This window comes from Lontra canadensis, unplaced genomic scaffold, assembly GCF_010015895.1.
Source record: "Lontra canadensis isolate GAN:19392208 unplaced genomic scaffold, GSC_riverotter_1.0 scaffold19, whole genome shotgun sequence".
In the NCBI taxonomy this organism is placed as follows: domain Eukaryota; kingdom Metazoa; phylum Chordata; class Mammalia; order Carnivora; family Mustelidae; genus Lontra; species Lontra canadensis.
In genome coordinates this window covers 22,248,304-22,260,146 of record NW_022631013.1, presented here as the reverse complement: position 1 = coordinate 22,260,146, position 11,843 = coordinate 22,248,304, and the positions used below count along the sequence as shown (strand labels likewise).

Below are 11,843 nucleotides of genomic sequence, written 5' to 3'. Positions count from 1 at the left end.
GCGGCGTACAGCGAGTAGGAGGCGGGGGTAGGGCGGGAGCCGAGAAGTTAAGTAAGGAGCGCGCGGCGGCCGCCGGCAGTTCCCCGGCCCGAAACAGCGAGCGCGGCTGTGGGCGCGCGGGGAGCAGAGGCGGTGGCGGGCGGCGGCGGCACCGGGAGCCGCCAAGTGCCCCTCCCCGCCCCTCCGGCCCCCCACCCACCCACCCGCCCGCGGCCAGCGCCCATGGCCGCGCGCGCCTGGCGCAGCCCCCGGGACTCCGCACCCCGCGCCGCAGCCCAGTCCGCAGATCCGCGCCGCTGCGGCCAGTCTCACCTGGCGGCGCCGCCCGCCCGCCAACTCGGCCACAGCCCCAGCGCCCACGGCGACAGCCGCGGCGACCGCGACAGTGGTGGAGGACGCTGCTGAGGCGAAGAGAGCGCAGCTCGGCCACCGGACCTATTTACCGCCTTGCGCCTTGTTGATCGTCTGTTTTTACGAGTTTACAACTTTTAAGAACTTTCGTATACAAAGGAACTTTCCTTAAAAAGGCATCTCCCGTTTATATTCAATCCAACGAAGGATTTCGGGCAATTTGGGGTTTTGGCTTCGTTTCTAAGCCTTTTCTTTTTTCCTCCTAATTTTGGGGTTTGGGTACCCCCACTGCTTTGAACTCCCGAGGACCTTCTGGGCCCCCACATTAATGAGGTAGGTGCAACGTGGGGCGCGGGGTGGAGGGTGGTGAAGGCCGGTGGGACGCACCCGAGCGACGGTCGAGAGTGGCCCCCTGACTCCTGCCTCTGCCCCGCCCGGCCCGCAGGCAGCCACCTGGCGAGTCTGACATGGCTGTCAGCGACGCACTGCTCCCGTCCTTCTCCACGTTCGCGTCCGGCCCCGCGGGAAGGGAGAAGACACTGCGTCCAGCAGGTGCCCCGAATAACGTGAGTACTGTCCGGAGAAGTCGGCAGTGTCCAGTGGCCTTATGTGGGTGGGGTAGGGACGGGCGGAGCCCAGGGGTCCTCGAGACCCACCCGGCGGAGGGAAGGAGGGGCCACCGCACCGGCCCCGAAGTCGTTTTACGATGGTTTCCGTGTCCTTGGCTCGGTTGTACATGCGTGTGGTCCGGACGCTGGGGAGCCGCCGGGGGCGCACACCCGGTCCGCACACGTCTTGTAACTCGCAGGCTGCTGGGCTGGCGCGGGAGCCACCGGGCGGGAGGTGAATGGGTCCCTGGACACTGGCTGGGCCCGAGTGAGCTTGGCGCGTAGGCGTACCCGTGGCGAGGGCGCATAGGGAGATCCTCGGTGTCCCAATTCCAAAAGTGGCTGGAGCGTCCCCGGGATCTGGCTGGGGAAGCACCAGAGCTGCCCAGCCGCGGCGCTTGCTCTCACGAAATCGGGCAGACACAGTATTCTGAAAACCGACGCACCGTCTCTCTCCGGCTTGGGGATGGGCGGAGATCGCAGCACTGGCACCTGGAATCTGCCGGCGCTTGCCGGCGCTTCGTGTCTTTTTGGTCCCGGTGCCTGGGCGGTATAGGTGTGGGCAGGGTCACCAGTATGTGGTATGGCAGCAGGGGACCAATACCGACAGTTTTCTCTCCTATACCCGCAGCGCTGGCGGGAGGAGCTCTCTCACATGAAGCGACTTCCCCCGGTCCTTCCCGGCCGCCCCTACGACCTGGCGGCGGCGACCGTGGCCACCGACCTGGAAAGCGGCGGAGTCGGGGCGGCGTGTGGCGGCACCAATCCTGCTCTCCTACCCCGGCGGGAGACGGAGGAGTTCAACGATCTCTTGGACCTGGACTTTATCCTCTCCAATTCGCTGTCCCATCCGGAGTCAGTGGCCGCCACCGTGTCCTCGTCGGCGTCAGCGTCGTCATCGTCCTCCCCATCGAGCAGCGGTCCTGCCAGCGCGCCTTCCACCTGCAGCTTCAGTTATCCGATCCGGCCCGGAGGGGACCCGGGCGTGGCGCCAGGCAGCACTGGCGGCGGCGGTCTCCTCTATGGCCGGGAGTCTGTGCCTCCTCCCACAGCTCCCTTCAACCTGGCGGACATCAACGACGTGAGCCCCTCGGGCGGCTTCGTAGCTGAGCTGCTTCGGCCCGAATTGGACCCAGTGTACATCCCGCCGCAGCAGCCGCAGCCGCCAGGTGGCGGGCTGATGGGCAAGTTTGTGTTGAAGGCGTCGCTGAGTGCCCCTGGCAGCGACTACGGCAGCCCGTCGGTCATCAGTGTTAGCAAAGGCAGCCCGGATGGCAGCCACCCTGTCGTGGTGGCGCCCTACAGCGGCGGGCCTCCGCGCATGTGCCCCAAAATAAAGCAGGAGGCAGTCTCGTCGTGCACGGTTGGTCGGCCCCTAGAGGCCCACTTGGGCACTGGACCCCCTCTCAGTAATGGTCACCGACCACCAGCACATGACTTCCCCTTGGGGCGGCAGCTCCCCAACAGGACTACCCCGACCCTGGGTGCCGAGGAACTGCTGAGCAGCAGGGACTGTCATCCTGCCCTATCGCTCCCCCCGGGCTTTCATCCCCACCCGGGACCCAACTACCCACCCTTCTTGCCAGACCAGATGCAGCCACAGGTCCCACCGCTCCATTACCAAGGTCAGTCCTGGGGATTCATAGCTCGGGCTTGGGAGCCTTGCCTGTGCCAGCCCTCCGGGGAGCAGGGGATGATGCTGACCCCATCTTCTTCACTCTTAGAGCTCATGCCTCCTGGTTCCTGCATGCCGGAGGAGCCGAAACCAAAGAGGGGGAGAAGATCGTGGCCCCGGAAAAGGACTGCCACTCACACATGTGATTATGCAGGCTGCGGTAAAACCTACACGAAGAGTTCTCATCTCAAGGCACACCTGCGAACCCACACAGGTAGGAGAACAGAAACTGAGGGGGGCGGGGGGGGGGGGTTGGTCTGCAGCCCCATTGGTTAACTGTGGACATTCTCAGGGCCTCCCTTGGAGATGTGGGGCAGTCTATCTCCTCCATCTCGGATCAGAGGCGAGAACAGCAAACCAAACCGGCACCTCCTTTTTTGCCCAAGAGTCTTTTGCTTAATGGATGGTATCAGTGTTTGAATATGCAGTTCTGTTAGGCTTCTGAAAGGCAGGGAGATTCCAGGCTGCTTGTGGGCCTCTCCTTGTTTGAGCCAAAGCATTGGCCTTGTAATCAAGAAATTATTACATTTTGGGGGCTCCTGGCTGGCGCAACTCTTGATCTCGAGGTTGTGGGTTTCTACCCCAAGTTGGGTGTAGAGATACTTAAAAATAAAATCTTAAAAGAAATTAACACGTTCCAGTGCAAAAGTACGTTAGGTCTTGTTACTAGTTTTTAATTTTTAGGCGGTTTTCACTGGTTCATCCCAAATTTCATACTGCTTTTTATTTTTAGTTGTAGCCTTGGTAAGTAGGTTTTACTTGAATTTCAAGAATTAAGCGGTTGTGATGGCTAAGATTGTGGTTTAAGATGGTCACTTGCAGAGAATTTTTCATGTCGTTTAAGTATAGGTACATAAGGTAATTTTAGGGGTAGAACTGAGGAAAATAATAGAAATGCTGGTGCAGAAAAACTAGTTGCTGGTGGCGTTTTCGACCCAGTTGTAGTGGGATACAAGATGTGAGTAATTGGGTTTGGGTGGGGGAGAAAGACTAACTACCAGACAGATTTTATCTACCACAGTGATATTTGGCCTTAAGAGAATGAAAATGTTAGCAATATAGAAGTGTAGGTCTGTTCCCTAACAAAAACAACCCCAAAGAATATTTAGGTTTAATATTTCAATTTATGATATGAAATTGAATGTGGCCTTGAATTGGTCTAAAAACTTCTCTGGCTTCTTTCAGAGTGGGATATTTGCGGGGAGTTGGTTTGACATTCAGGCTCCAGTTTGGTCATTTCTGCGTTAGGTATGGATGGCTTCACCGCGTTTCTTTTCCTCTGCCAGGTGAGAAACCCTACCACTGTGACTGGGACGGCTGTGGGTGGAAATTTGCCCGCTCTGATGAACTGACCAGGCACTATCGCAAACACACGGGGCACCGCCCATTCCAGTGCCAGAAGTGCGACCGGGCCTTTTCCAGGTCGGACCACCTAGCCTTACACATGAAGAGGCACTTTTAAATCCCCAAACAGTGGATATGACCCACACTGCCAGAAGAGAGAATTCAGTATTTTTTTTTAATCTTTCACACTGTCTCCCCCCTCCCAACTCCGGGGAGGGGGGGAGGGGAGAAACCCTGCTGGAAAGCACTACAATCATGCTCAAGTTCCCAACAAGCCAACTTGTGAATGGATAATCAGGAGACACAAGGAAACCAGAAGACAAATCAAAGAACGGAAACCAGAAGACAAATCAAAGAACGGATATGGGGTCTGTGACTGGATCTTCTATCATTCCATTGCTAAAGCCAACTTGAATATTCCTGGACTTACAAAAACACCAAGGGGGTGACTGGAAGGTGTGGATATCAGGGTATAAATTAGATCCATGAGTTGGGGGGGAGGGAAGACCAGAATTCCCTTGAATTGTGTTCGACGCAGTATAAGCATAAAGATCACCTTGTATTCTCTTTGCCTTCTAAAAAGCCATTATTATATTTAGAAGAAGAGGAAGAAATTCAGGTACAGAAAATGTGTTTTTAATAACCTAAACGATGGTGCTTGGTGAGTCTTGGTTCTAAAGGTACCAAATGAGGAAGCCAAAGTTCTCAAACTGCTGCATACTTTGACAAGGAAAATCTATTTTTGTCTTCCGATCTACATTTATGACCTAAGTCAGGTAAATATGCCTGGTTTACTTCTTTAACATTTTTATGCAGACAGTCTGTTATGCACTGTGGTTTCAGATGTGCAATAATTTGTACAATGGTTTATTCCCAAGTATGCCTTAAGCAGAACAAATGTTTTTTTTTTCTATATAGTTCCTTGCCTTAATAAATATGTAATATAAATTTAAGCAAACTTCTATTTTGTATATTTGTAAACTACAAAGTAAAAAATGAACATTTTGTGGAGTTTGTATTTTGCATACTCAAGGTGAGAATTAAGTTTTAAATAAACCTATAATATTTTATCTGAATATTGCTTTTGCTCTGTTTCTCCTCTGGAAAAAGCATGTCCTAGAAATTTCAGTTTAAACACAGGCAGGCATGGGAAAGGCACACTGAAAGGCCAAACTTCATCTCGAGATAAAAGGTAAAGGAGGATGTTTTTAAGGCTAGTTTTACTGTGAGAACTATTGAAGTTGTGAGGCTGGAACCTATTGGAGATCATAGAAGTAAACTTGACCTGGTTCAGGTTGCTCTTTGTGTAAAAAGTACATGAAAGCAATTTTCTTACCTGAACATGAATTTCCAGGTAGACCCCACCCTGTCATTCTTCAGTATGCTCAATTTTTAATAGGAAAGTATTCATAAAATACATTCCAGTTTCATATTTTAAAAGATCCTTATGGTTTCTCTTTAAAATTAAATGAAAATATAAAAATCTTTTAGGGGCCCTGCCTTGCACTCAGAACAATTTGAGGAACAAAAGAAACTTCCCACTGCAGAGAACCCTAAGAACATAGTTCCACAGTGCCCTCCTGAGGATTAAAGGATTCATTTATGCTTCGTGTGTTACAGATAGAGTAGTTAACAGTCCTCAAGAGGTGTTAGAACCAAATTTTCTGGCAGAATGTTTTAAAATTTCATCCGTCTTATCTGCAAACTCAGCGGACTGAAATGCATTAATTAGAAAGTACTCCGTCACAAACTTACGGCGTAAAGTTTAAGTACATCTTTAAGTGGTGTTTTTGTAAGCTGGTTGCATATTTCTGAAGTTAACTCGGCTTTAAAACTGCACAGACCCTTTTTTGAGAGTGAGTACACAAGAGTTTGACTTTTGTTTGTGGAGGTTACAAAATGGAAGAAGCATTTGTGACCCTTGTTGGCAGCTGATAAATTTGTTATGGTGATGCGGGTGACCAACATCGTCAAGCAAACAAGCTGACACCTTCTTTAGGCTGCTTATTAACTATCCCATTATACGTTGTGTCCAAAGTGTGGGTGCATCTTATAAATAGAAAACAAATTCTTAAGAGCCTTACGGTGGATCAACATGAAGTATTTTCCTTGGCTTTCAAGAGTCCAGCATGACTGGAAAAACACGGCATGTGTCTTAGCTTAAAAGAAAACAGGTGCATCGATAGGATGGAATTTTATGTGGCCAAGAACATACTCAAAGCATATTTAATGACACAGAAAAATGCTCATGGTATGTTAAATGGAAAAAGCAGGTCCTAGGAGTATAAACAGTATGATCCTAATTGTATAACTTAGTGTATGTGCATTGAAGGAGAGAGGGAAGCACCAGAAACATTTTAAGAGGAAGGACTGGAAAGAAATAGCTAATACTAACACTGGCTTTCTCCATTTTAGATTTTCTACAGTTTCCCGTAGTTTCTGCAGTTTCTCTTTAACATGGGAAAACTTTTTAAGAATGCAGGTGCAAATATTTAGGCTTGATTTTTAAAAGCAGTTAAAGGCATTTAAGCAAGAAGCCTGGAACGCATTTCTCTGTTATATTGTGGTGGTTGCTCTTCTAATCCACCTTTCTCTTAACACACACACTTCTGGCACATGGTTGTGTATGAAAAATGTTTACTGAATGGCTGATAACCATCTTCATGTTCGCTAAGTGCTTATTACCTCAAATAGGAGAAACATCCCCAAATACCACAACATATTAATTAAAATGTTTCTGATATCACCGGGAAACATCACTTGGCGTTGACGTTTTCTAGCCTGAAAAAGCAAGCTTCAGTATCCAGATTTTCCAAAAATGGCGCAGGACAAAACTATTAACATGCACACACACACACAAAAACAAAACTATTTACTCTCGTACCTATCAGTTCTGAGAGCCGAGATGTCCTGTCATTACCACATTACAGAGCCATTTATACTGTATAATAAAGAGCACCTAACAATTGAGATGCCTGCTTATTACATTTTCTTATGACATTTAATTTTATATGTCCTAGATTTTAACTTGTGCGTGCGCACACACACACAAAAGATGAACAATGGTGTTTCCACCACATCAACATATCTTTTCAGTCTATCTCTTACTTGTCCAGTGAAATGTCTTTTCCGGCAAAATACACTACCTGAAAACCTGCTTAACTCCCTATCATCAATCCTGTTTCAGTTTGTTAGAACAAGAACCTTCACCATCTCAAATAGGATGGTCAAAGGGAATACTTTTTTTTTCCATTCAAAGACTGTTCAATTTTTAGAAACATGAAACATTTCATATTTGGAGATTAACAATTTTTACATGTAATTTCTTTACATGGGAGAAAGCCCAGGTGAGGCACTCCTTTTGCCACGGAAGCAGGTCCACAGGAAGAATATTAAAAGATAAGCAGGGATGGTACCTGTTTGATTTTGATATATGGGAGTATCTAAATTCAGCAGCCACCTGTTCTATTGTATGCTCCAGCTTCTGAGGCCCCATTCAATACGCCATCACACATACCTAAGTGAATTTGTAGTCTGTATTCTAGTTTCTGCCCCCCTTCCTCCTCTCTTAAACACATAGACACCAACCTTTTCAGTTTATGTATTCCATTCTTCCCTCATTTTACTTATTATATACTTTATGTATTCCATTTCTTCATATTAGCGCCTTCTAGAGGCTAGTGTATAGTGACATGTTTTTTTGTTTTTTGTTTTAATATTTTATTTATTTGTCAGAGAACACAAGCAGGGAGAGAGGCAAAGGGAGAGGGAGAAGCAGGCTCCCGGCTGAGCAGGGAGCCTGATGTGGGACTCGATCCCAGTCCTGGGATCATGACCTGAGCCGAAGAAGGAGGCTTAACTGACTAAGCCACTGAGGCACCCATCGTGACAGGTTTTTACAGCGCTAAACTGAATCTATGGTTCCTAAAGTTTGTTTATGAAACCATCATTCGCTGTTCACATGCAGTCATTCAATCATATTTCATATAGAACTACCAAGAGCTCTCTACCTGATGAATGCTGTGGAATGTATCACGGAATGTTCTACCTGTGAAAATGCAAATGAACTACTGTTAGAATCAGAATGCTCTACGAAAATAAAACCTTTTTTTTTTTTTCATATTAAGTGAAACTAAAACGAAAGTTGGAAACCAACACCCTTTGGAAGCCTTTACCTTAGAACAAAAAAGTAAATCTTGAGTAAATTTCTTACCATCTCCTGAAAAACAAATATTCTTAAACCCTGAGGAAGTTACCTAGAGCTTCAATGCCCTGGTTGTGGTCAAAACAGGGAGGAAACCAACAGCTGCCATATTAGCATAAACACAGAAACTCTTTCGGGCTAATATCTAGAAGGCTCCCAGAGCCAGTTAGCTTAGCTGGGCAGGAGGAGGGTGCCTAGGGTAGGAGCGTCAATCAGACTGCTTCTCTGGCATCATGTACATGGGGAGTCCACCTTTTTTAATTGTTTTCCACGATACCATTGATGTAACACTTTCGAATCGCTTTGGTCTTCTCTGGCACCCTAGACAACTCAGCATGTTGCCACCTGCCCTCCTGAAAGTCCTCCACTTGTTCTTAAAGGAAAAGGAGGAAATAAATACAAACGCAACTTCACAACCGCGGAAAGTAACTTCACATTTCCGGGATCCTTCTGACATCCGACTGCACCTAGCACAGCATTTTTCACTCATACTGCACAATAATTATAATGGTCCCCTAAAGTGGGAGGACCATTTGTCATCCTTTTATGTATCATGTCCATCGTATGTGATCCTCTAAACAGAGCAAAAGACGAGAATAGCTCTTTATGTAGACATAGGTAGGTAGGTAGATAGACCGACTGATGGATGGGCCCTCAGGTGGAGGTTTGGCAATGATCTGAAGTCAGTGAGGGCAAACAGTCAAACCTGTCCAGCCCAGGGGGGGTTGAGTAGGATTCTAAAACCCATGTCACCTACGCTGTTTCGATTTGTACTCACTGGCACTGAATCAGCAGGTTACTGAATAGTGGCTGAACCCCTGAGACTCAGATGCTGTATCTGCATACCCACTTAGAAGCTAAAAGAGGAAAAAAAAAACCCAACTAAAATTGGTAAAGAAAACTTTACAGAGCTACTGAAGGAACTCTAGATACACTCGCTGAAAGCTAGGGAGGTAAATGAATCTGTGTCAGCCACAGGCAGAGTCCCTTAGACACGACAGATGGAAGGGACTTCCAGGAAGCATGTATCCTGTCTGATCAGGTCACTTTTCCCTGGTATATAGTAACCCCTTCCTTCTGCATACCCCGGTGACACCTCTGAAGCCTGTACACTTTCCTTTACCTCAGTAGATCCTCACAACAGAGGAGGGGTGGTAGTTCCCTCTCCCACCTCCATTTTTATGAAAGGGGAAACTGAGGTTCCGTTTACAAGTTAGTGTTTGATTTTTGTTTCTCATTCTTGTTGACATACTCAAAGCATTTTTCTCCTGATACTTCCATCCTCAGTCTGCTGGGCAGGTAAGGTTACATGCAAAATGGATATACCCCAGTTTAGAAGGATTTGCCGATATCCAGGTTCTTCCAATAAATCCTTTAAAAAGTAAAAAAAACCCCAGACATTCTGTCTCCCAACCAATGTACTATTTCGAGGGAGTCTGACAGGGAAGCCCGAGTTTCCCACAGATGTTTCTTAAGCTGGTCTCTACACCAAGAGCAAAATCTATACTTTGAGTTGGAGGTGGATGAAAAAGTTCCTGTTTTGATCCCCAGTCCTGGCCTAGCACATGGCTCTCCTGTTCAAACAGATCTGGCCACCCCTTCCCCTACTCCTTAATGTCCCATGGTCCCCAGTTCCTGGTGGATAAAGATTTAACATGGTCAGTCTTCCAACTGTGGCCACTACCAAGTGTCCAGTATTTTCTTCTTAAATATCCAATCACTCCTTAATTGTACCAGCTGTGCTAAACTACTCTTGACCCCCAATGTAGATGTGGGTCTTTGCTTGCTGAGGTGGGTCTCTAATGCTTCTGGAAAAACCCATAGTCCCCTGACAAGCTCCTATTTAATCTTCAAAGCCCAGCTTTTATTAAAAATCTCCTTCATTTCAATCGATCTAGATCTTTCATTAAACTCTTATCCTCACATATTACAAGGTTTTATGGGTCTGGTTCCTCCAACAGAAATGAGTTCCTGGAGGGCACTGGAAGCTTCCCTTATTTGCTTTTGAATACCCAGAATTACTGGATTTAATTGAAAAAAAAATTAATCGGTTATGGAATAGTTAGCCCCCAGTCCTGGCATCTCTCTTCAGAGGACTCCTTCTTGCCAGGTGAATTTCTGCTTTGATTCTGGAAAGAATTTTGTTCATTTAGGGGTTTTTGTGATTTGGGGGAGGCAGATGGGTGTCAGGAGACCCACAGGAAACAAGGGATCACTGGACATGGCCTTCAGGAAGCCAGAATTTGGAAGCAGTTCCCAAAAAGGCAATGTTTTATCCTTATTCTTGGAGGTCTACTGTGCCTCTCTTCAAGAACAAAATTGTAAGTGTCCTGTATACCTATGACAATGAAGTATTCTTTCTTCTTTTTTTTTTTTTTTAAATCACACTTTAAAAGCTTAACAAAGGGAGGCCTGGGTGCCTCAGTAGGTTAAGCATCTGCCTTGGTCTCATGATCCCAGGCTCCTGGGATGAATCCCACATAGGCTCCTTGCTCAGTGGGGAGCCTGCTTCTTCCTCTGCCTGCCATTCCCCCTGCCTGTTCCCTACCCCTCATCCCCCAACCTTGCACGCTCTCTGGCAAATGAATAAAATCTTTAAAAATAAATACAAAGAAAGAAAGAAAGAAAGAAAGAAAGAAAGAAAGAAAGAAAGAAAGAAAGAAAGAAAGACAGGCTTAACAAAGACACTTTACAGGATCCTGGGTGAGCCTGTCCATCCGAATAAGGGAGGGTCAACCGCTGGTGGCTGTGAAACCACCACCCACCTGGTTTGCTCCTCTTCAAGCTTGAACTCTCCTTCCTGCTTGCATGACAGCAGTTTTATGACTTTTGAACATGTCTAAGTAAACTGAATCTAGAAAATCCTGCAGGAAGTTGTCAAAGTGCCTCCTCTCAGCCTCACAGAGGAATGGGGAACGGACTGCAAACCCTAAAGCTAGAAACTAACATAGATTTTGAAATAAATAAATATATAAATAAAATTCCACTGACTTTCTGAGCTGGAAAGTGTCTTCAAGACCATTCCACTCCAGGAGAAAATGGAGGCCCATCTAAAAAGCTAGGCTTGCCCAAGGTCACATCAAGTTCAGATCAGAACACCAACCACTAATGACCTCATTTGGGGTCAACAGGCCAGCAGCTGAAGGCTGTATCCTGAGGACCCAAGGGAAGCTTAGAGGGGCATAAAGAATTTTTAAAACACCATGCAAAAAGGATGGTTTTAAAAGGAAAGTTCTGGTGCTCGCTTTGGCAGTCCATATACTAGAATTGGAACAACACAGGGAAGATTAGCAGGGCCCCCTTGTGCGAGGAGGACATGCAAATTCTTGAAGTGTTCCATATAATAAGGGGGGGGGGAGACAGGAAGAAAGGAAAAATAACCCAGAGGGAATAAAAAACATTCTCAATTCAGTGTCACATTGTGAGCTGAGGTCCAAAAAAGTATTTGATTGCTCTCTCTAGTACTTCTAAAGTACTATCAGCCAGCTGAGTCAGGTACTATAATATTAACCCCTGTTTCCTTCTACAGAGGAACATAGGAGCCATTCCACAGAAGTGTTAATATATACTTCTGGCTTTGTTCTGCTTCTTTCTCTTCTCCTGCAATTCCGTTCAAACATATATAATCTACCTACTTGACCAGCCACTGGTGCAAAGGGCA

The 11,843-nt window shown here is 46.9% G+C and overlaps 1 protein-coding gene and 1 non-coding gene across 3 annotated transcripts; both read left to right on the top strand.

Annotated features, from left to right (window-relative positions):
• Window positions 1-581: 581 nt before the first annotated feature.
• Window positions 582-4,311, top strand: KLF4 (Kruppel like factor 4). Of its 2 annotated transcripts, XM_032860794.1 has the most exons (5): window positions 582-684; window positions 797-917; window positions 1,591-2,584; window positions 2,684-2,848; window positions 3,921-4,311. In XM_032860794.1, exons 1-5 carry the CDS (start codon window positions 680-682, stop codon window positions 4,094-4,096), a joined length of 1,461 nt encoding a protein of 486 aa, XP_032716685.1. In that variant the 5' UTR covers window positions 582-679; the 3' UTR covers window positions 4,097-4,311. The 2 variants fall into 2 exon arrangements, with proteins under 2 accessions (XP_032716685.1, XP_032716684.1); XM_032860793.1 differs by having other exon boundaries at window positions 1,591-2,848.
• A 7,108-nt stretch (window positions 4,312-11,419) lies between these two features.
• LOC116869599 lies at window positions 11,420-11,528 on the top strand. The gene has a single exon (XR_004383070.1). It is a non-coding gene; the product is annotated as a U6 spliceosomal RNA (small nuclear RNA).
• Window positions 11,529-11,843: the final 315 nt, after the last annotated feature.